Genomic DNA, 26,486 nt, shown 5'->3' on the forward strand with positions numbered 1-26,486 from the left:
CAACACAAATCATTGTGCCATTCAGTTTCCTAGAGCAGCATAAGTTCAAAAGCGAGAAATGTGTTGAAATGTTTATAAAATGACAAAATTGGTCAGCTCTTTATAATATCTATTCCATCCGAGACCAACAACAAAACTGCGGTTTCGAAATTATACACCCAACATATATAAAAAGAGAAAAAAACTGATAAAATAATCTTATTACGATTAATATGCATTTCCCAATATATTTGACGCTTGAAAAGGCATTGCGAAATATTGAACAACTTTAAATTGTATTGAAATCGATGAACATTTTGTCTTTACTGCTTGTTCGAAACGTCCTTAATCATTCTCCATATCGGCATTTATACTAATCTGCAATTACACGTACTCATGTACTCGCTTATAAGTCGAGTTAAATTACCGTCCCTCTACCAGAACTGCTTTCGCATATTAGGGTCAAAGTTCCTTGTTCTTTTGATCGTTCTTGGCAAACTGCATAGACCCAGAGCTTCCGGCCGCATTATACAGTTAGCATGTTGAACCCAACTCATAAGCGAGCATTTACAGTCCTTAAAAAATGACGTCATTAGTAATTTACACGTTTTATACAATATTTAAAATATTGTCTGAATTTATGGATATTGAGGATGGAAATAGTTATATTTACCGATATTTAAAGATATATGTTCGAAATTTCATAACTTGTTCCTGAAGAAACATTCGATGGTGCTTTCTTAAAGATTAATTTCACTATAGCAACTACTTTCTAGAGCATCATGATGATCGCTAGCTGAGTCTGGCAGAGCAGGCAAAAGGATCTTTGCATCTCGTACTTCCACCAAACTGATGGACAATGTGGCCCCTCCAGCAGATGTACCCTTTTCATTGTCCAGAATAATTATACCCTAGAGAGGTCCCATTCTGTGTATGTGTTTCTCTTAATGTTTCTATTAAATATTTAAATATCAAAATTAATGGAAATGTTTGGTAGTATGTACATGAAGTAATCGGCGCCTTCCATATTCTATAGTCGAATATCGATCTCACTGCCAGAACTTGTCATGGAGAGTGGATTATATTTTTCGTGTATAAATTAGCTCATTCACCAAAATAACGAAACGCATTTTCTCACTTGAAAGACAAGATGCAGCTAGCAGATGAGGACCCCCCTAGAATTTCCTATTTTCTCATACCTGGCACACTCAAGGTTACTTCCCAAACAAAGGGAAAGCATATAATTGTTCATATGTATTTCTTACCTTAAAAATATACAGAAGATAAGATGGACTCAATGGAAATGGAATAAACTTGTATTTGAAGAGGTCCAAGGTCGATCTGCTTGGCAGTCAGAGTTACGTCAATACAGAATGGGTTAAATTAACAATTTAAGCATATTTATGAGAGGATTTTACCGCTGCACAGTGTGAGTGAGAACAGACATTTTCTCACACGAGACAAAAAGTACATTCCTGACATAGATAAAGCTTTTTCAGGTACAGAGGAGACAAAAGTGTGCATTTACATATATTGTATATAATAAATAAACCGGAGATAATCTAGCACGAGTCTAACATGAATAAAAGGAAATTTTCAAAAATTACGCAGTATTAACAGTGGTTACATTATGTAAAATTCCAAAAAATACTAAACCGATTTTCAAAGGCAAAGTCAAGGACATTGTCACTACAGTAAAAGAAGCCGTTAAACTGACTTGATAAGACAACTTGAGAAACTAAATTTTTTGCCACAGAAGACAAGTTTCTGCCAATAAATGTAGACGGCCTTTAGAGGCTGTCATATGCACATTCCTCTAGCACTCAATGCAACTTCCATTACACACACACACACACACAAGCGTTATGATCCGGACAGACCATCTGCAAACCAGACATGCTGTATAAATCTGACCACACGAGTCATGTACCATATGTCTCTTTGGTTACGATATATATATATATATATATATATATATATATATATATATATATATATATATATATATATATATATATATATATATATATATATATATATATATATACCTTGTAGTGATAAAAAAAATCCACTCAGGATTGAAACAAACTTAAATGTGCACTTTAGAGCGAGTAAGTTTCTGTGTGATGTTTGCATGTATTATGAGTGTTTCCATTCTATTTGTGTGTGTGTGTTTGATAATGTGCATTACAAATGGTTGATGTTGATTGCTCAGATTCAGTAGTTAGATATCTTAATTTTTGTTCACGTTACGATCGTTTCACATAATATATATCCTCTGTGATAAAGGGATAAAGATTTTATACTGATTTCACATCAAGATTTAACATTATGGGATAAAGATGTAAAAATATTTTCACGAATTTGTAGGGCTTAGCTAATGGCGAGAAGAAAACAGGGGGAGGTATTTTTTTCCACTAGGTAAGGAAACTGAAAATATAAACGGTTTACAAGATATTCATATGTTAAAGAACGATGTAATTGTGTTAAAGCTAAATAAGGATGATATGCTAGTCTTGCTTCATATAAGAAGAACATTAGGATGGTGGAAAGTTTTATTCAACAATGATTATGCTTAAATCGATATAAAATCAATACAATGGGAACTTATTGTATAGTTGATTCAACAATTCGAGATAAGAGTATTATATTTATTAATATATATGGTCAACCTAATGCTGAGGCACAATTTAATGAAAATGTTAAGGTTACAGAATGATTTTATTGTTTGCTATGGTTACTGGAACTTGGTATATGATATGGAAATGGAGTGAGGAAATTATAAATCTATAAATAATCCTAATATTCTGAAAATGTGACTGATGGGAGTGAAAATAACAGACATTTGGAGAATTTTATACGAAAACATTAAGCTTTTACATGGCATAGAATAAATCTTCGACAACAAGGTCGTCCAGACGTATAATGCATTTGGTATTGTTATAAGTTCTTGTGCTATGCCAGAGTATAGACCCGATTATTCAGAAAGCTGTGTAAATATAACACTTAAAGAGGATAAAGATTATATAGTAAATAATGCAATTTACGAAGTAAAGAAAACATGCCATTATGCCACTTGAGTCAAAGATATCGAATCTGTGAACCTTGAGTTCTATGTATGTGATATTAGTTGAAACAAAACAAACTTAGTCCAAGATTTTGGCAAAGGAAAATATATCAAGATTATCATAGGAAAATTGAGACGGAATTTGTTTTTGTACAAACTGTACGATTTTGCACATTTTAAAGTAGATTGAGATGCATCGCGATTTGTTATTGCAATAGCTAATTACAACGGTTTTATACAGACACAAAAGAACCAAAACATTGCAGCAGAGATTTGGCTTAGGAAAGGTAATGCACAATGGAGGGTTTGCACTAAATTTAGATTGGAAAGCGTGAATGAAATTTGATTTTATCAAATTAGCCAATGAACCATACAGGTAAAGTTTGTCTACAAAACGGATTACATAAATCTCTTTACAGGAAAATAATTTTCAAACACCTATCAAGAAATTAAGTAATTTCCTTTTTTTTTTTTTTTTGGTCTTAGCCACGTATTTCTTTTTGTTTTGCTTTTACCGAGTACCTTTCATAGAAGAACAAAAGTCGCCCTTTTGTTGTCATACGTGCTTACAGGTACATAACAGCAGAATTATGTGTCTGTTTGGATAATATAATGGATGGATATGTAGACTATATTCTTGATCGGAAAATCAGATTAAAAAATGATGGAATCGGGTCGTTTCTAATTTCTTTTTTCTCTTCGTTGCGTGATTAGGATTACCCTTCATCGGCCAGAAGATCCATCCTCTACCCGATGGACAAAGAGAAGAACATAATGAAAGAATAAGACAACACGATATTCTTTTCTGATCGAGCCGATCGAACGCGCGTTCTTAAAAATTAAACAATTCTCAGTATCTAGCATTTTTCTTTATCGTTTGCACATTTTATTACCATAATTACATCTAACGATTTGGTGGTATATAGTATATTTTATCTTACATTTTAAATGTATTGAATAATTATATTTTGTGATTGTTTTCAAACTTAAATATCGTTCTCCATATATCTGCGTTAATGACAAAAAAACATCCTTTTCCTTTGCTGACGCTGACACTATGATTGACAGATGAAATAATGTTCAGCGGATTTTGACCGAAGTCATTAATGCTTTTATCTATTTTTAGTGAAAGTATACATATTATATGGCAGGTTGCTGTATGCGAGTGATTGAAAGAAGGACACGTTCTGTGAACTCGAAGCAAAATGGTATTTACAATCTTTTAGTAACCTAGTTAGTTCAATCGTGTTGAGCGTTATTTGAAAATTAGTACTTTAAATATCTTGAGAAATGTCCACCATATTTGATGATAGATAGGCAATATTTCTACACAACTGACAGGCTTCTTCAGTGCCATGACATATACTAAATTTGGATGAAACTGGTACGGTTGATTTTGACAATAATATTGAAATGGCCAATGTAGTCAAACGTCTCGCATCGCACGCTGGAACACAAGCTTAAAAAATAATTAAAGTCTCTATGTGAAAATACCCTTCCCACTCCCCTTTGATATTCCTACTTTCAGGTTTCCTCAGTATTTATCCAGCTCAATCTAGCTACTTATATGATGTATTGTACAAACGGCGTATAAAGATGCACCCGTTAAAAGAGAATTCCATGGTTTTGTAAAGGGTAAAGTATGATGGAGAACTTTTATGGTTGCAGAATTACAATTTTATTTTAAAAAATATTGAAGGATACAAGCCAAAGAAACCTTATCAATCTACCCATCATCTAAGTTTCCGTACAGGTCAAGTATAGCACTCCCTCATTATAATGCTGCCAAATAAGCCATAGAGTATACTGCCTTATAATGAGGCAGACTTATAATGAAATACATAAACATATACATAAAATTCTACTATTAATAATAAAATCGGATCCAAGGTCATAACCATCTGATAACATGAACCATGTTATGACTGAAGGTCTTATAGTGAGGCCGTTTCTTTCCGCACTCTTTCATAAATAAGAAGCACTCAGCGAAGAACTGTGAAGGCTTTCATCTCACGGCGTATTATGGCAAGTCATTCACTGTTTTTGGTACGTGGCATATACAGTCAGAGATGGTACATGCTGACTATACTGATCATAGTTCTATAAAAACGCAAGCACTATATGGCTAGAAAATGCTTATAAGTATATATAGAACAGTTGTCAATATAGTATAGCTATAAATAACAAAGGAGTGAAACTGCATAGAAGGCATTTCTCATGTGTACGCACACCAAAATTCGAACATCGCCTATCCAGACTTGCCGTCGAATAAGACGCTAAAATAATCAGATTACAATATTTGTATATGATTTAACAATAAAAAATTCTATTTTTTAGATGTAGTCGTTGTTTTCCAAAAACAGGCGCACGATTTCATTGTTATTTACATGTATTACACCAAATAACAGAAATTTTGTTCTTCTATGAAAAGTACTTGCTTTCAAGTTTGCATAGAAAAATGTCACTAGGATCTAAGAAAGGAAATGAAGTAATTTGTACAGAGGTGTTTAAAGCTATTTTTCTTTTTGTAGACAAACTTTACCTCTATGCTTCATTAACTAATTTGACAAAATCAAGTCTCATTCATGTTATTCGATCTAGACTGAATGCAAATCCTCTATTGTGCATTACTTCAATTAAGCCAAAACCCTTCTGCAATATTTTGGTACTTTTGTGTCCGTATAAAACCGTTATTACTAACTACTGTAATACCTTTTCATAACAAAATCCCGATGCATGTCAAATAATCAACTTTAACATATGAATACAAAATCGAGCAAGCTTATAAAAGCACCATTTATATATTGAAGTAACAACCCAAAACACCTCTAAAATAAATTCATCCAAACCCTGACTTTTATCACTATACGTACTTTAGTTTACTCTTTTGGCTTTGTTATTAATGTGCGATTTTATCTTCTTAACGCCAAAGCGTCTCTTTTCCAAAATACTAGTTTCATCATAAGTTATTTTAGTCATTACTTTGTTGTTCTAAAATATCTTCTGTGCAAGGGGTATTTACATTTTCGATTATATGAACTTGTCAATAAATTTATTCTGAATGGAGTCTCTAAAATAATCTCCTGGCGTTGGATTATTCATATTTCTATAATTGTATAATTCTATTTCCATGTCTGATATCATCTTCCACACACCACACAAAATCAAACAAATATCATATATATATATATATATATATATATATATATATATATATATATATATATATATATATATATATATATATATATATATATATATATATATATATATATATATATATATATATATATATATATATATATAATCAAAACATAAATGAATGTACATCTCCGGGAGCTGAGAATTTTATGAAAAATCAGGATATGATCATTTATAAAATCAAATTTAAATACATGTACATACTTACTTGAATCATTGCAACCTGCATCGATAATTTAAAATGTACAACTTGCATCGATAATTTGAAATGTACAAACTGCATAGATAATTTGAAATGTACAACCTGCATCGACAATTTGAAATGTACATTATCAATCCTAATATCTGACAAATGTAACCGCAGAAAATGCATGCATTAATAAAATAGAACATTTTAAGCTCAATTGTGCACATGTTGTTTGGAGGTTTCACGCCTGAGTGCATTTCCGATTGCTAGAAAATCATTCAATATAAAGCATTCCCGTATATTTTATTGGCAAACATAAACATATAAAACATGATGTTAAAGTCAACAACAATATATCCCATTTAATACAATAATTCCGCTCTACTCTTCAAACAGCAAATTTATATTTCAAGCTTTACTATCATAGTTACAACTGTATAATGTACGTTTATAAATTTCAAACCTCCTAATTACAAATCAGATATATCAATACTCGCCATTGATATTCAAAAGGTATCAAAATGAACACTTATGGCACATGATACGTGTGACCAATCGTCTGGTTTTATCCCGGATTGTCTGGATTCCACAAATGACCACAATAACTTGTATACATTCCCAATATTCATTATAGTGTGTTCTGCAATTCTGTTATTAACATCACTTAATTAAAAATCTGCTCGTTCACAAAATGCCAGTACCTAACTTAATTATTATCACCTTCAAGTACCTAGCTTCATTGTTGTTACCTTTAACCCTTTTACACTCTTTATAGCTAAGGCAGGAAGGGTGCGAATAAATAATTTGTGCCGCACTCATGAAATCGGATTGCTGGTCGGTGGCCAAGCATATTGCGAACGTGATACAGTGCAAACGTGATACCAGTCCAGCACGGTGTGAACATTTGGTGTATGAATGTTAATCTGCTGCATGTGCTTCAACATTTTCACTATATAAGAGATTGTGTTTTCTCAACATTTATACTAAGGTTGCATGACACATCCCTGTTGTTACTAGAAGAGTTGGGACCGTTGACAATATTGATGCAAACTGATTTCTTGTTGCCTAAGGAATGTTTTGCCACACTTACTCGTGTCTAACGCACACATAAACTGTGAAGGCCATAGACCCAAATCTGCCACCACATACTGCACTGGTTGATCAGGGTCTGCTGCTTACTATTTCAGTCAAATAGAATTGATCTTAACCCACTGGCCCATTATACCTCTGAATCTCTACCATTTGCATTTGCGTGATGGTCTCGGCCCGCTCAGATTTTATCTGTATAGAGAATTTGCAGATATCAGACAAGGAATGATACAGATAGTACAGTACTACGGGCCGTTTCGGATTGCTAACATTAGGCACGAGCATCCAGCCCGTGATCTAATCATCCGGCTAGACTTACATCATACAGGTAGATTTATAAATCGCTATCGGGTCCACTATGGAAAAAAAGTGCCTTTGCCCGATTTACATCAAACGATGTACAGTAGTCACATCCTTTGAGTAAATACTGACATCATCGATAGTATAATGTGAAAAGCTGAACCATAGCAGAAGTAGACTGAGTTAACAGTGTTGCTGGTCGAGTAAAGGCATTTGGTATATCTGTCCCTCTGTTTGTATCATTTTGCTATTTGAATAAATTACATTATTTATTCACTATTTGAGTGAAAACATGTTTCTATATGAGTAAAGTACCACATTTTTTACAATTTGAGTTAAACACATCATTATCTTCGTCGTGTAAAATCAGTGTGAATCATGCACCTTTGTCCTTTGCATTTTCATTTGATGCATTAAACGGTTCGTGCGGATTATGTTAATTTGTCCAATATTTGGATCTTAAACACGCACGTATTAATCACAAATTCTTTCCTATTCAAGTCATTCATTATTAAACATTGTATTTGTATCACCATCAACAGTGGTCTGTTGTAAATCCGTAGTCCAACTCGGTTATCTTGTTACAAATGGTGTCAGAAGTGGGATTACATGGGATTTAACGGAGCACTGAAATTGTTTCATTATTCTTGTGTGATCTTTAGTGTGTTTCAGACGTTCTTGACAAGACCGTGGGATTAAGTAGGCATGTAACATTACTTTAGTTTTTGTACACATTTCATATTATTGTTGCCTTCCGAGAATGAAAATACGGTTTGTTCGTTGAAACTATAGTAATTATCCATTTTTGCATAGTAGTGCACTTTAAGTTGGTCATATCAGATTTTTGGAATGTTATCAGTGAAAGAGCTTGTGGAACTGGGGAAACAGTTTGGCTACGAGGAGAAGTCTCTTAGAAACTTTGTTCGTGTAGAACGGGCAAGGGAAATGGATCAGATGTTAAAAGAAAGGGAAATAGAAAAGGAGAAGCTAGTGATAGAAAGGGAAGCCGAAGAAAGGAAAAGGGCTTTTAAGAAAGAGAAGATAGAATTAAAAAGACAGGCCGAGAAGGAGAAGATAGAATTAGAGAAGGAGAAGATATAGTTATAAAAACAGGCAGAAAAGGAAAGGATTGGAATGGTAATGGAAGGAGAAAGGGAGAAGATATAACTGCTTCAAGAAATAGATGATAGGAAGTTAGAAAGGGAAAAACAAGTGAGGTTAGAAGCTTTGGAGATAGAAGATAGAAATAGGGAGAGGGAGTATCAAAGAAATTCTGAGTTATTGCAAGCTAAAAGAGAGTGGGAACATGATTTTAAACTGAGAGGTCCAAAATTGCCCCCAGTTGAAGACGAAAAAGATAACATGGATAGATATCTAAACAGGTTCGAATCGTACGCCACTGTACAAAAATGGAAAAAATAGGATTGGTCGCTTCATCTTAGCGCGTTGTTGAAGGGTAAAGCATTAGATGTGTGTTCTCGTTTACCCACAGCCGATTCGCTGAAATACCTCGCATTGAAAGAAGCACCTCTGAAGAAATACGAGCAAACCGAGCAAGGGTTTCGCAAGAAGTTTAAGTAAATTTAACACGAGCGAGGCGAGACATTCACCCAGTTCGTCAGTAGGACGTACAACTACTTGCAGCGATGGGTGGAATGTGGTAAAGTCGTTAAGACATTTGTGGGTCTTAGCGATTTCTTGCTACGGGACCCACTATTGACAACTTGTGGAAGGAGTTATATTTATTCTCGAGGGAAAGGTACTTTACGAATATATATGACACGGCCACACAGGCGGATGTATTTGCTGAAGCTCGGGGAGGTTCGCAGAATGTCATCTCTCTAGACAGCAAAGGTGGGAATCATACTAAGGACCAAAACCCCAAGGAACATAAAACCTTGGTAGGGATAACCAGAGAAGGCATAAGGACAAGCAATGTTTCACTTGCAAGGAGTGGGTTCATATCTCCCCCAATTGTCCTAAATGGAAGGGATTAGTCCAGAGAGTCTCTGTAGCCATTGAAGGCAGACGGTCGGTGGATGGAAAACTCGATGTTTCAGGCTAAGCAGAAAGCCGTGTACGAGCCAGTGGTGCGTGCAGAGACCGGTCGCGATGCTACCCAATCGATCGGTTTCTGAACGAGCAAGAACGTGACGCGTCTTTATTCGCAAACGCGGAGAAAGTTTTATCCGGTTCCGTGAAGAACTATAAGAACGGGGGGTCCTCTAGATTTCTACATCGTAATGGTTTCATGTATAGAAAGTATACTACGTCTGATGGTAGGAAGTTTGTGCAGCTAGTTGTTCCTCAGAAATTTAGGTCACACGTACTCAGGGTGGCGCACGAGTCGAGTACGGCAGACCAATTGAGTAATAATAAAACAACGGTTAAAGGTCACTGGCCACCTATATTGTACAAACGTGTGATATTATTATACTTATAAACAAAACGCATTGGTTATGTATGCACACCATAAAATTGTTTAATTAGACTTAAAACTTCAATTTATAAAATGAAAAATGTATTCGGCAATCTCCGTTAATAATCGGTAGTTTCCGCGTGCCAAAACCGAATATGACGTACATTTATCCATTCTATTCAACCTAGCCATTCAAGTGCTTAATTTCCCCACGTAAATGTCTATGTGATATAGCATACGATCGTGCTTTTATACAGCAAATATGGTGTAATGTGTTGCATACGGATGTAACCAAAAGAGTGATGATGGGAAAAAGCGTTCTTTCTTTTTCCGAGAAAAGATGCTTACCATAAAAAAGTGGATTTAATCTGTTGGATCGAAATGGGGAGGGATGGGAAAGTTGCATCATTTATGCCGGATTATAGTGAATTTGGCCCAAAGACAATTCGGCCCAACTCGAAATACAATTCGGCCAAACTTAACATTGTTTGTACGTTCTTTTTCTTCAACAAAAATGTAGATGCTATGTAAGAGAGGTTTTAGGGAAAAAACTAAATTTGAACAAACTATTTTGATATTCTTTGAAAGAAAATAATCATACTTCGTAGCGTACATATTTATGAGAGAAAACACAAACTGACATATCTTGCTTCCACTGATTAAAATATGTATATACATTTTTTATGAAAACAAATATATGCATCTGCACAACGACATTCTCAATTTAAGTCTTCCGGTCAAATTATCAATAATCATTTATAAAACAAAAATACGTAACAGATAATATTCTACATAATACGTATACATTTTGCTAAGGGTAGTGTACATGAGATATTATAACAAATATACTTAATTTTAGCTTTCACGTTGTAACACAGCTGCATACAATACATACTAGATTACAGACAGATAGAGAGAGAGAGAGAGAGAGACAGAGAGAGAGGGAAAGAAAGAGAGAGAGAGAATAATGTTGAGCATTTTGTCAGTATTTAGTTGCTGCAATATGAAGCTCTTACCAGTTAATTTTATTGTCTCTTTTTTTTTTTTTTTTTTTTTTTTGTTTTCAAGTTGTCTTAGTGTGTGTGCGCGTAAATTGAAAGCTTGTCATTACTGGTCAATATCGTCAATCATATTTGCTCCATTATTCCGTACAAATTAGAAAGTAAATAAATTTGTGTTTAATTTGTGCCTACCCCCCCCCACCCCACCCCACACACACTCACAGTACAATATAAATTGATAAACATACACTTGTTTGAAAATAAAATGAAAGAAATTAACCTTGCATTGTTATCACATATTCCTTCTTTTTTCATCATGGGAAAATTATTTAAAAAAATATATATCCACGAACTCCGTATATGTAGCGGATGCCGGCTTCCGTATGCATCCTCAGTGTAGTGTGTGTATCGCTTACGTCAAATAACAAAATCGCAAATGAGACGAAAGTATAACCCGATTGCTTGAAGTCACCTGCCATTTACGTATGATAAGTTACTTATTGCAAAATGACCCAGATTGTATCGTATCCAGGTTAACTATAAGTCGGTATCTCGCAAAGAAAAATAAATCATTATTTTAAAATACATTCAATGTGAGTACAAATGATAATCTTTTTGCTGGCATGGGTTAGAAAACTATTATTAAAGCAAGTTATTATTGTGCATAATATTTGCACTGCAAACATCAATTATGATTACATATAGCAAACAAATAGAAGACAGGGTGATAAACACAGCTGGCAGGGAGCAATAAACTCATTGTTTAAACTTACCGACAGGATATCAAATACGTAGGTTATTTTATTACAATGCAAACCAACCCCGGAAACTTGACTTTGGTATCTTTTTAGTGTGAAACAATGGAACAGTTTTGAAAGTGACACAATCTAGTGCGTCGTGCACGCATACCGATATAAGGCTGAACAGTAAATAAGTTTTCACTAGTTTCATCTAAATATTCCCTATCCAAAGTTTATAGTGTTTTATTTTTCGACAACAAGAAGCATGTACTTCGTCTTGTAGGGATAAATGTACGTCATTTCCGGTTGGCGTCCTCAATAGGTTGTAAATCGTAACTAAGGGGAAGTAATAGCATTATATACTACGATTTCGAGTAAATAAATTATTATTTCTTCTATACACTTGATAATTTTTTGTTCTTTTGTGTGAGTATAACTATTTTTATTCATGTAATGCAAATCTGATATAAATAGGAAAATGTTGGAGTATGGCCGGTGACCTTTAAGGTATTACGAGAATGTTATTGGCCTTAGGTTAACAATGACGTGGCACGATTTTGTCGTTCGTGCAAGGTTTATCAGAAGGCGGTCTCAAAGGAATTGGACTACATCATTGACATGGAAGGTAGGTCCAATATGCAGAATCATTACGTAAAAAGACCTGATCAAACAATTGATAAAGAGGTCTTCAAAGCAGTGTGTGTAGCAGTGATAGACGATAGGTCGTGTGACGAATCGGAATTCCTCTACAGTACCGAAATGCCCCTTGAATACCTCATTGACGTAGGGAAAGAAGTTATAGACCAGATCAATGTATGCACGGATTCATCCGAGGATCAGCGTACGTAGATCTTGGAGGTCTTGTATAAAATACCCAGGCGTGTTTACGGACAAACCAAGCCGTACTGGATTCATTCAACACGAGATCAAGTTGAATACCTCAGAGCCAATCAGGATTAAAGGATATTAAAAACCCTTTAATGCGCGGGATACATTCAACGAAGAAGTGAGGAAAATGGTAGCCCATGAAGTGATCGAACCTTTCAGTTCCCCGTACTCGTCCCCTCTTGTGTTAGTCGGAAAGAAAGACGGAATAAACCGTTTTTGCCTTGACTTTCGGCAACTGAACAAAATCATTGTGTTCGATGCAGAAATAATGCCAGACATTGAAAGTTTATTTTCAAAGATGGCAGGTCATAACTACATTTCCAAGTTAGACCTTATCAAGGGATATTGGCAGGTACCAATCGCTGATAATGTTCGCGAGTTAACGGCATTGGCAACTCCTAAAGGTCTTTATTAATTTAAAGTCATGCCTTTTCGGTTTAGTCAACGCAGGGACGTCTTGCGTTCGTCTGATGCAGAAACTGTTAAATGGTATGGACAACGTCGACAGTTTTGTAGACGATACCGTTGTTTCTACGTATACCTGGGATGAATATGTTCAGGTATTAAAGGATCTGTCTGATAGACTTTACACTGCAAATCTTCCAGCTAGGCCCACCAAATGTAGTATAGGATATTTTAACCTAGAATGTTTGGGCCATCTTGTAAGTGGACTACTCCAGTTGAAACCTCACCCTGATACAATAGGAGCAATCAGACATGCACCTAGACCAGAAGCTAAGAAACAAGTAAGATCTTTCCTAGGCTTGATTTGGTTTTACAGGAAATTTGTTTCCAGGTTTGCGGCTATTACCAGCCCATTAACAGGCTTGACTAGAAAAGAGCGACCGAATAAAGTTCCCTGGGATGTGTGCCAGGAAAAAGCATTTAACGCTTTAAAAAAAGAAACTGGTAAGTGCACCAAAGTTAAAGTTGCCAGAATTGAACAAAACGTTCGTGATGAGGACTGATGGGTCCGATACTAGACTTGGTGCTGTTTTGCTACAGCAGCAAGAGAGAATGAAATTGCCCATTGCTTATGCAAGTAGGAAATTTCTCTCTATGGAGCAAAACTACTCCATGATTGAGAAGGAGTGCCTTGCCTTAGTATGGGGGATAGGAAAATTCCATACATATTTTGTCGGGAATGAGTTTACCTTACAAACGAACCATTAGCCGCTCTTATACTTGAACAAGACAAAGTTCGCCAACGCAAGATTGATGCGTTAGGCGTTGTCTTTGCAACCGTATAGTTTCCGAATCATGGCGATTCGAGGATCGGGAAATATGATTGTTGGGTTTTTAGGTAGGGTGTAATCAGCAGACTATTTTCGTTCAGTATTCAAAATTGATTGTTTTAATAATTTTGTATGTTCAGATTCCGTGATTTTTCTAAAAGTGTTACCACTTTTTTACGGGGGAAGAAGTATTGTTACGGAATTGTATACATTTTATTTATTAAATTCACGTACGCGGGTTTCGGTTTTTTTTTGTGTACAATGATACCCGTGGGTGATTTGTGTATATTGAACAAATTTTCGAAACAGTGAGTTCGGTTCATCATATGCCGCACGTGCGAAGTGCTTTCGATGGAAAGAACTGAATACTTCCCGAGCACAGACGAGGTATGGCGGCATCGTCTGTATATAAATGCCTCACCATAAGACTAAATCTACACATTACGAAACATCTTGTCAGTAAGCGGTCCAATTTAAGGACTTGCACATCTTCAGCCGTAGAGGTATGTAAGTAATTTATTAATTTCTGGTGTATAAGTTGTAACTATTGTACTACCATGTTTATTTTTGTATATTTTCTATGTAGCTTCGGCTTACGTAATGTAATGCAAATATCATCTATTCTTTTTTGTGACTTAGCAAGAGATTTATAGTAGCAATATAAAGTTGCATTTTAAGAAACAATTAATACCGTATGATTGTTATCAAGCACAGTTAGGTTTACTTCTGAACTTGTGTAGTGTTTTGTAATTATTGTACCGATAACATAATCTGTATAACTTACCATATACAACGTCATTACGTTTAATCGTAGATGCCCGTGTCATGCATAGTACACGGTGTTAGATGTAGTTTTAGCTGATCGGAGTCGTTGCTGTTGAGCTGATCGGAGTCGACGTGGTACCAGCTGTAGAGCTAACCATAGAAGCTGACCATTCCATGTGTAAAACGAACCCCATCAACCGTAGAGCTGAGTTAGCACTGTTGCTGGTCGAGTAGCAGGTGATCGGGCGCTGCTGACCGATTGGTGGGCGCTGATTGCTTGATTGACCAAGGGATTGAATATTTCTCTATGTCTACATGGAATACTCACTGCTTGATTGACCAGTGTGACTGGTAGCCAAATGTGCTGGTGACGGAGTGTGTAACTCCATACATGTAATCTTTTAGCCGTGGGCTACTTTTGGAGGTTTGTAATACCCAGTGTTTTGGGATTGTAAAGATATTTGGTATATCTGTCCCTTTCTTTTCATCATTTTACTATTTGAGTAAAATACCTCATGTATTTACTATTTGAGTGAATACATGTTTATATATGAGCATAGTACCACATTTTTCACTATTTGAGTAAAACACATCATTCTCTTCGTCGTGTGAAATCACTGTGAGTCATTCACCTTTGTCCATGTACTCTGTCAGGTCATTTATTTGCATTTTCATTTCTTACATTATGTTCGTGCGGATTATGTTAATTTTTCCAATATTTGGATCTTAAATAATTAAAATAATTATTTTCCCATTAAAGTCATTCATCATTAAATATTGTATTTCTATCGCCATCAAAATTATTCTGTTGTAGATCCGAAATCCATCCCGTCTTTTGTTGAATCACAATAATACAATGCAAGAATCTATCCTTTTTTTTGAAAGTTCACTATAAATTCAAGATTATATTTCAAAGAATGTTATTTTATGAGCACTTTGTATTTCAGCGAAGACGTAATTTGAATAAATACAACTTCAACCCAAATGAACTACTGCACACAGCAATACTAGATTTGATTCTGCTCAGATCTTAAAGCACGAATGAATAAATTTCTAGAAGGTTTTATAGTCCTCTAATTGATCTCAGGTCACAATTATCATTTTCTAAAAGAAATCATATTACCTCATGGAGAAAACCCTCCAGAAGGTTTCTAATGTTTACGAAATAAAATCATCGTTATATTTAGAAAATAAAATAAGCTATTTGCTGTGTTCTAGATGTTTACAGAATACAATAAATCAATGATTCAGGTCAAGTCCAACAAATAAGATTTTGATAGCATATAATCAAATAAAAAATAAATTAGAAACTAACTAACAAAAAATGCAAATTCAATATTAATAACACAAGAAACTAAATGTCCTCTTAAATAAAATATATTTAGGTGTGTGCATGTATGTGTATTTTAAAATGTTATCCATTCTGATAAAATAAAGCGAGAGGAAACCTCGCCTACCCTTTTTGTTATTTTCTCGTGCTATCATAATCACAATGGCTTAGGTCATATCACAATATTCCATATTCCTCTTTCTTTCTTTCTTTCTTTCTCTCTTTCTCTCTCTCTCTCTCTCTCTCACCATTTAACTGTCTTTCTCTTTTGAAATAATTTCCATGTTTGTGTTGTTTTACTTCAATTTATTCTGCTTTGCTCGCCGTTTAAATTTCGTTGTAGGTATGGGTTCTTCCGCTTGTACTGATTCTGAAGAGCGCATGGTTCTCCTTTTGTTCGGACACTCTGATGACCATTGTCCTTTATCTTGAAGTTGATTATAGGTATCTTAATTTATGTTTCTCTTTTGTTCTGTCGTATAGGTTCCTTCTTCTTAAGCGGTGTGAATATTTGGCCGCCCAATCTCCTTAATCTTGACTGACATTGCATGTATCTTTAACTTTATCTCGAGTTGAGTGTTCACAATTCTTGCTGGAAGTGTAATGTCGAATGACAGTCTGTAAATCTCTGACGATACGTGTGATCTATTGTGACCTTTCCATCTTGACAAATGGAAAACTGAGTCACTGCATTCTCATTGGTGAGGGGTCTCTCATTATCTTAAAATAGAATCTGTAGCATATTTAAATCAAATTCTGAACCAATAGGAAACAACGTTGGATACAACCACATCAACTTCGTTGAGAATTTTGATCAGTTCCTCATATGATCATCATCTTGCATACTTCGGAACTGGTGAGGATTCTTAGTTTACCTCTGAAGCTGCCAGAACGCATTTACAGAGACCATGTGCAGATTCAAGTGAAACACAAAAACAAATGCATCCCAAAAGACATAAACGTTTAATTCATTCTTTCTGAACGCTATAAGAATACTCTTTACTTTGAAAGTGTTCAAATGGTCAGACGTTTATAAACTGCGAAGACATACTAAGCAGTGCCATGCCACGACGTCAGGCATCATTGTTGTATAAACAAGTGGGAGAAGGTCACTGACAATGTTCAAGACTTAGCAGATTACAGAGTTTAAACAAATTGGATGATGTATGGTGTGTTGTACGGGTGTGTGTGTGTGTGTGTGTGTGTGTGTGTGTGTGTGTGTGTGTTACACCATTTCTTGAATTTCATTTACCAGCGGATTCTTTATGGCACATGTATTAACAATGCATGGAAGGACGTGGTAAGAAGACTTTCTTGTCGTACATCTCCTCTATAGACTTAACAACAAATATATATATGCCATCTCTTGCCCTCTTAAAATATATTTACATCGATCCAAATAACAGTTACTTGCGCCTGAAATTCAAAGTTCTTCTTGTGGACAACATCAGTTCAGGAGCCGACAACAGAGTAGGTCCAGTCAGTAATTTCACGCATTGTTCAGCGAGGTGGATTTACACGAGAGAGCAGTGAGCAGCAACGTGGACGCTTTTCTGTACCAAGCGGATGTGAACAATATCTTGACGTACGGAATGAAACCAAGAACACAAAATATTACTCGAAATCTAATTTCACTGTTTGAATCCATGGGACAACTAGGAGCCAAAACAGCTACGGTATTTCGTACGACGGTTATAGAAGAGTATATACTTTGTGTATCGCTTTTATTTTACTCCAGACCAAGGGAGACAGGAACATTTCCACCCTATAAACCTGGACCAGCTTTGTTCGGAACTTCGGTCTGCAGTCATCGATATGTTTTGTGTCATTTTTACTAGGAAAACGCGTCAATTTGACAATTTTACCTTTACAATAATTTTTAAGTTTGCCGAAATTCTTTAGACAATTGTTGTATGCTCAGGAATGTATCCCTGAATATCCGCTAATATCCTTATGAGGTTCAAAAGTTTAATAATACATTTAGTGTAAGTCAAAATTTTAAGAACGTATTCGACTTTTTCAGTCTCAAAGATTAGAATGCTATTTTTGGTAAAGGCATCTTTTACATTAAGTCGGATTTCTTTAGTCTCTGCTAAGGTGCCGCTAGATATATTATGTCCTTCAGACAGAGTAACATATATCAGATGAAGTTGCTTGCATTTGCGATATGCACAATGGTGAAAATGTTTATATCTCTATGCTACAATCATTTATTGTAGCTGAAATTGATTTATATATCATACGTGTACATAGTCTAAGCACATAGCTGACTAAAATGACAGCTCTCATGTGCTCTACATGAGTTCTGGATCTTTTCTTGACCCTGCTTAAAGTCCATTACTATTTGGGAACCTTAGTTCTAATGTCAGTCTAGACCATACAATCCTATCATCCACTAATCTTTCCTAGTCTCTGCTCAATCTTGTTACATATCCGGAAGTGTAGTACTATTTTTGTCTGGGTAATATGGTTGACAAATTTCCAGAATTGTTTCAGTCTCCGCTGAAGACTAGACCAGATTGATAATTTTACAACTACTTTCAGTCTAAATCAATTTAAAATAATGTTCATAGTTTCCGCCAATGTGCATTATAATTTACAAATTTTGTAGTACTACATTTTAGTGCAGGGCAAATCGTAAACATATTTCAGCTAATTTTCAGTATTTGCTAAAGTCTGTGTCAATTTATGACTTTTCGTAACACATAGTCACGACCAATATATTGTTACTATTACGAGTTCGATCCCCAATGTGAATCTCCTTAATCATCATTACAGTAGATGCAAATTTACCGTTACTTTCAGCATGATCTGATGTGTAGGTGATACTTTATATTTAAATATAGGATATATTCATATATCTACTAGGCGTCAGTAAAAGACACAAAGCGTGTTGGATAGCATGTGTGCAATCTGAGGATAACAACTTCCCAAACAGTAACAGCATAGCTCCATTAGAGCTCTAACAATATTATAATGAGCTGTCAGTATTATAATCATTCCCGTATTAAAGTCAACCAGTTCTAACACTTTTTCCCTAGAGACAGATCCCGCCCCTTAATGTTAAATTCCCTTTTGAGGTTTTATCGTCTGCCACATGTTAAATTCCCGTTATATTCCTAATAGTAACAGTTATAAAGCTTAAAAATTAGATGATGTTAATTACTATTTCACCCCTTTCCCCATATATAACTACTCTCCCTCGCAGCATAATTTTCTGTACATTAGTTCATTACGTTTGGTTTCCGGCAAATTTTAAAGGTTCAAAATACAGTGTATAACATACCAATATACAATAAGTAATACTCAGTTGTAGTTGTTTATTCACAAATAACCATCGATATAAAAATGACATGTATACAATCTCTATCTTTCTCAACACCTTTATGTTCTTCTCACCCACAATCATAATTTGTATAGTAAAAGAGGAAATTGAATATTTCTTGCAACATGTGGTTCTTCAAATTTCTTGGACGCGTTTCGTATCATCTACCTTTTCCGTTGAAATTATCAATGACTCTTGTGCATTTGACTCAGTTTCTGGGATACTGTTGCTTGTAGAGTCGTGAAAACATATGTATTTATGCATCCTGTTAAGAACTGTAAGTCTTAACGGACAACGAAGCTGTTATTTATTGATATCCATATAGACACCGGCTTTCACAATGCAATAATACAAATTTAACAGGACAACATGTTTTCATATCTTTCACAGAAACTATCTTTCAACTTCTTAAAAAACCATAAACAACTTTCAAAGACACACTTTGCATAATTATAATTTAATGCGTTTTGCCGACTTCATAATGATATCTGCCTTCAGAACGCGAATGGGTGGGTGGGTGTTACATCCGTAAATGTATTTCCAATGGTCAGCTGAAATTTCCTGGTAATGAGACCGGCTCAATCGATATAATAATTGAGCCTATAATGACAGTGGTCTCGAGATCGAAACCCAAGGGAGATATTTTTGTTCTTTGTGATTTCCTTTTCAGTATTTCAGAATCAGTTTGAATAGTTAAAGTTTCGAACACAAATCACGTACGGTTTTCGGCAAATTGTTTGCTTTTTATAATTAAAAATAAATAATAAAACAATTATTGAAATATGGCGTCATTAAGCTTTTGGTCCGATAATACAGTACATGATGTCCGACAAACTGTCACGTGGAGATATGGGTCACTTTCTTAGAAACCACCAAGCACTTTTTCGTTTAAAGTACGGCTTGCCATAGAGTCTCTGAATAGCGTTTTCGTCATCCCAATTTAACATCAGATTTGAGGAGTAAGAATAGGTGGGAGCCATTAGAGAGCCACGGATATTGGAGTGTTCCAATCCTAGGGCATGGCCAAATTCATGTGCTGCGACGATGTAGAGTTCTGTGCCTGCCTTCTCAGCCTTAGCACCCAGCAACCATGTCTCCTGGTCATCAAAATGGATTTCGCCGGCTGTTGGGAAGTACGCATGCGCTAACGTACCCCCTGGAAATAAACCAAAATAGAAGCTATTAGAAATATTGGTTTACTGAACAAAGCCACAGAATATAGTTGATATACTACGGTCCAATTCAATGGATAACAGGCATACGTTTTAAACATAGAATTTTAAGTGTATAATAAAGCAAGGCGAGAGAGAGAGCTGTTGCCTCCCCCATTAAAATAAGCTGAATGCCAAACAAACCGAGCTTTTCGGACAGAAATTTTGATAGAGGTATAATGTTATGCCTTGCTATGCTTCAAATGCAGGAGCTTTCGGGGCTTTTCAATGGTACCCCACTTAGGGAGGTTACTCCCATAGACCTCTCGCCAACAAGTTTACACCCAGCCTAACCCTTACCTCCAAACGATACTAAACCATATTTCTGGACCTGCCCCTATGCATCATGGACAAAATCACACCTCATAATATATCCAAAGATATTTAGTTTGTTATTGAGAAACGTGCATAAGAATAAGAATATATATTTTTATCTTCGTAAACATCCACCAATTCATCCATCCATCCATCTACATACAATGATTTTTAACACATATACAAAGTGAAAACAAAAATAATTCCTTTCACTTAAACGATGTAGTTTCTGAACTCTTTTGTAATAACATCTCATCTTCATTGAAATGAAGTCCACTCAAAGATTATGTTTATCGGTTCCTGGCTGATCAACTGTTAATGTGGCAATATTATTCTAGATACATTTTTTTCCAAAGATAAAGCTGTCTACACATACCAAAGGTCAACATGTCATAACAAATGAAAGGTGAAGATGTCTATACAACCAGAAGGTCAAATGTATATACAAACCAAAAACTAAATGTCTATTCAACCAGAAGTTCAGATGTCTATACAAACCAAATACCAAATGTCTATACAACCCACAAGTCAGATGTCTATACAAACCATATGTAAGGTCTCCATCTAAACCAATTGGATGGAAGTCTATACCAACCAAAAGTGAAGATGTCTATAGAACCCATAGTTCAGGTGTCTATACAATCCATATGTCAAATGTCTATCGAAACCATATGTAAGGTATCCATGCAAACCATAGATCAGATGTCTATACAAACCATATCCAAGGTATTCATACAAACCATAAATCAGATCTCTATACAAAGCAAAGGTCAGATGTATATACAAACCATAGAACAGATGTATATGCAAAACAAATTGACAAATGCAACTAAGAATATGAACACGCTTAGTATTAAACAATGTATGCGTTACGCATCCGGCTCGATGACTTACTTAAAACCTTGACCAAAGAAAGTAAGGAATAAAGGGAGACAAAATAGGTCCGGGGCACTTTCTAGAGAGAGAGAGAGAGAGAGAGAGAGAGAGTGGTAGGTGGTGGATAAAATATCCAGTGATTTGGGATGCACGAAGTACATGTATTGGTAGTGAGCAAGTCTTACCAGGGCCGTCAAATCGGCCATCATCTCCATGATACCCAGTAGCAAATTTAATGTTCATATCAGTTGTGCCTAGTTCCTGATATACAAAGCGAAGTGGTGTTTTTCTTGCCCAGAGGTTGAAAGCTCGATCCATTGCGTCCCTGAAATTTAAGTTAAACATAATGGCAAATCCTTTCCTAATATAGTGCCCTGAACATTTCCTGGTTCGATTTCATCGACACTCATGATATATTCACGAGTTCTTGCCTTTCAAATATTTGATACGTTTGCTTGCTTACACCGACTGACTTGTGTCAAAAATCAAATTATGCCAATCTGTACTCACGAACGTTCCACATACAGGTCTAAATATGACTTATTTAATGGTCGGGTTTGAATGTTAAAATTCATTGATCAAAACAAACATTTCATTGATATAAATGTCTAGCTCTCGATTCAAAATTTACTACAAACTTCCAGGTCTATTAGCTCTGAAGCAGTCGTAAGAAATGTACGAAGTTTAAATCACCGCCTTCTTTGCTTATGCAATGAATTGTGTACAATGTGTGTGTGTGTTCGTCCATGATCACAGAGAACGTTTAAGGGATGTTTATTTTCTTAAATTCAACGAATACTGAACCGACAAGTCACTGTACAAACATGCCCAAACAAGCAATGTTTTTTTCTCTGTTCATACTTTGATGAATTTAGAAATAAAATAAACAGACAATCCATTTACTTAAATTCGACAGCATAACTAGTTAAATAAACACATGATTTAATTACATCCTATTAATTAATCATATTTTGAATTTCATTGAAAAAGGCCCAATATATATACAGCATATCAGAAAAAGCTCGTCAGTTGACGTCAATTTACAACTCAGATCAGCTGGAAGATGTTACCTGGTAAAGTGTTTGATGTCAGTTTAATTTGTTTCATTATCCTTGTATCCTGTGAATTGGAATACACGGTTAATAAATGAGGAATTTGACACAAATCCCGCAGACATGACACGTTTTTGTACTGAATTGGGCATCCTATGACATGGAGAGACGGAAATGTGTATTTTCCACAAAATTCAAACGTGACAACAATACGCTATCACTCGGGACGACCTTCTTGGGCTGTAGAAATTAACTGTCGACTTGTAAAGGATGACAGAGTCTCACTATTTTGACACTTCTGAGTGGATGAACAGTCCTTGTTGTAACGTATTACTGAATTTTCATTACGGTGATCAATGACTTACATTATGCGACGAAGTTCAAATCCGTCGTTACTCACTGTTTGAATACTTGTTGCTCTGAGACAGTGTGCTGTAGCATTAGCAATGACATCTCATTAGTTTAACCAAAGGTCCACTATTTAGTTCATTATTAAAATCTTACGTAAGAAGTCTGAGTTTGAGTGATCATAGATTCTAAATATAGCCCTCATTCAGTATATAAAAAAGTAGTGCAGGTAGGCGTGGCTTAAATATAAATTTGGTTTCATACTGGTATCAACTAAACAATTCAAAAGGGCCTAAACATTCTGAACGCTGGAAATCGTAATGAGGAAAAAAGTCTTTATTTATTTTAAAATCAACACATCTGTATAACTATGTTTATCGCATAATGAGAAATACTGATTCTGTTTAACGAAGCCGCAGAACAGTGTTGTGTAATGGCTTTAGAATGCATTCGGATGCTTCTGTCATTTGCATGATGCTACGACTTCATTTGTAATGTCGTGTGGAATTATATGTTACATATTTAAACATTATTATACATCTAAAATGTTAATCCAATGAAATTATTAGACTGATACCACGTGACAAAACACGATAAATCCGTGTTTTGCAAGTACGTTATCTGACACTTGTACAGAACTAACAAAAAAGATGTTCAAACCTGTTTTGGAGTCAAGGAAATTAGCGATTCAAATTCCCCGTGATTCGTGATGTTATGTCATTTTATAATCACAGATTTAAAAAAGAAGACAAATTTACATGTAAATAATGTCGAAGCCTGATAAAATAATGGATTTTGGTTGCTGAAGATTTAATCAAGAACATGTCATATTTTTATAAAATTCCTCAACCTGGATGCACTGAAACTAAACTTTTGCTATTCTACAATTCCTGAACTAAACAAAATACGGAATTCTAAAGTTAACAATAAATTAAATTTTAGCAAATGTGCTTCTTATATCAAAGTCAATAACTCCAGTCTCTCCCGCAGTATCTATTAAGTGCTAATTTTGGCAGATATATCTTTATTTTGGCATCTAAATAATTACAAAAACACGATAGTTTATGCTTGATACCAAATTTTACATAATTGTATTGTGAATTTACAAGATTTTTAACAAGGAAGATTATGCAAATATTTTATTTGTTTTTGGTTTATAAGCAGGAAATTTTCAACGAAATATTGAATTATTGCACTATATTTTCAATTAACATTTAACATGTTTAAGTTGTTTGATCTAAAAATAACAACTTCCGAAAATCCCACCCAGAATGCACTATTAAAGGACATACTTCTTAGTGTCATGCATGATGAATAAATGATCCAATCTTAATGGACAGAGAAAGGTTTCTTATAATTAGAATTCATAAATGAAAAACAGTGTTCATATCAATGTATTTGTACAGGATATAGTTACCCATTTTCGATGAGTTTTTCTTTGTTTCTTTAGAGTTTATTTTATTCTTGTGCTTGTCGTAGTAGATAACTCTTTCAAAACGGCCGGGCCAGTAGGAAACGGGATTATGTTTTCCTTGTCAACGTGATCACACACCACATTTGTTGATGAGGTATATAGATTTATTGAACTCTCTACAAATCGACGGATTTCCTTAAAATCTTCTAAAAGCCCTGAAAACAATTTTCTCTTTTGTATTTAATACGAATCTTAAATATCCGTTTCCATGTTAGCTAAACTTATTTAAAGATATGAACGAGTCCAGTTGACGATTTCATCTAGTCCATATGCCCCATAATGGTAGGTACTTTGTTCAAGTGAGATGATACGAGGCCGCCATTTGTTTGGATTCTGATCTATTTGGGATTTGAGAATGGTCCTACCTAACTCTTTATTTCAAACTAGAGACTGGGCCAAACATATTTCAAAGAAGTATCATAGGCCTGAGGCTGAACGATTTGCAGCTTAAAGTCGACATAACAGCTGGAAATTGAGATTGAGATTGTACTGAATGAACATCGTGGTGCAAGTTTTGTACTTAAAACGTTTTATGAATTCTAGACCAGGTGTCATATGAACAGTCAAAACAATGTAAAAGTTTATACAACTGTGAGCCAATGCATTACCCCTCACAACTCTATCCATGTGAACTCGTGCGATTTGTATATCGGTGTCTTTGTGTCTTTGTTTATCCGTCGGCAGATGAGGATGTATATTGTCCAAATGAATAATAATTAGAACGAAACGAACAGCACAGACCTCGATTTGTAGGCACGTAAAGTGTGGCAGAGGGTCTATATCGTTGGCAGATATATACACGTTATTTTAAGGTATATACAGGTAGCGTATTCGTGCATGTGAATAGTTCCTGTCTTCATCAACCAAAACGTAACTTTCCAACTAACACTACTCTCTTATTATAAAATCCAGTGTTCAAATTCCTTACCTCTGTTGGCTTTGTGTTAATGTGCTGGTTCTAGAGTACTCCGTAATCTTCCATGATAGTACCTTTTTCGGCCAAATTCGTGCTGTGGAGTGAAAAGTTGGTTTAGACTTGTAATTTCTTCAAAGAAAAATTGCGACGAGCAAAAAGTAAACTAGAAACACAAACTGGCTGACTCACTGAGATACTGATTTATAAAATTACAATCTTTGCATCACTCACTCTGACTGACTAGCTAAAACAACTGTCTGACTAATTTATCAGCTTGCCAAATAACCAGTTAACTTGGTTAACTGATTGGTTTATGTATGTGCTGCATCAAGACGAACCCTAAGCAGTCACTGTCAAATCTTCACGTAGGACAGTGGAGACATGATTTTATTCAAAATCTTGCATTCGGCTATTCGCCGACTAACAGACTATATGAATGATTGATTTCAGAACAAACACCTAATAAACAAACTGTCAAGCTGACTTGCACTCTTATTAACGGGACCAGTAACCAGCGATTGTACGAGATGACTAATTGATTAACTTTATGACTAATTCAATGAAAGGATTCAATTGAATTGTACCGACACAAAAAGTGAAGTAATGGCCATCACTCACTAGATAATGTCCCTACCGTGTGTATGTATCTGTGTGTGACATTATTTGACAGTTCTTAAAAAGATGTTGAATTTATTGTTAGCTCCAATAAATATTGTATTTGAATATGAAGCAGTTTCAATCTTGGTGTGAATAATAAACGAGTGATTC

General features: G+C 35.2%; 1 protein-coding gene across 1 annotated transcript; it reads right to left on the reverse strand.

Moving 5' to 3' along the window:
* Window positions 1-20,024: 20,024 nt before the first annotated feature.
* Window positions 20,025-23,496, reverse strand: LOC149777133 (stromelysin-3-like). Its single transcript, XM_089942759.1, has 3 exons — window positions 22,999-23,496; window positions 22,114-22,253; window positions 20,025-20,682 (listed from the first exon to the last, which is right to left on the reverse strand). The coding sequence occupies exons 2-3, from the start codon at window positions 22,244-22,246 to the stop codon at window positions 20,381-20,383; spliced, it is 435 nt and encodes a 144-aa protein (XP_089798885.1). The 5' UTR covers window positions 22,247-22,253; window positions 22,999-23,496; the 3' UTR covers window positions 20,025-20,380.
* Window positions 23,497-26,486: the final 2,990 nt, after the last annotated feature.

The sequence above is a fragment of the Sinohyriopsis cumingii genome, chromosome 18, assembly GCF_028554795.1.
Source record: "Sinohyriopsis cumingii isolate HCF-2022 chromosome 18, ASM2855479v2, whole genome shotgun sequence".
NCBI lineage: Eukaryota > Metazoa > Mollusca > Bivalvia > Unionida > Unionidae > Sinohyriopsis > Sinohyriopsis cumingii.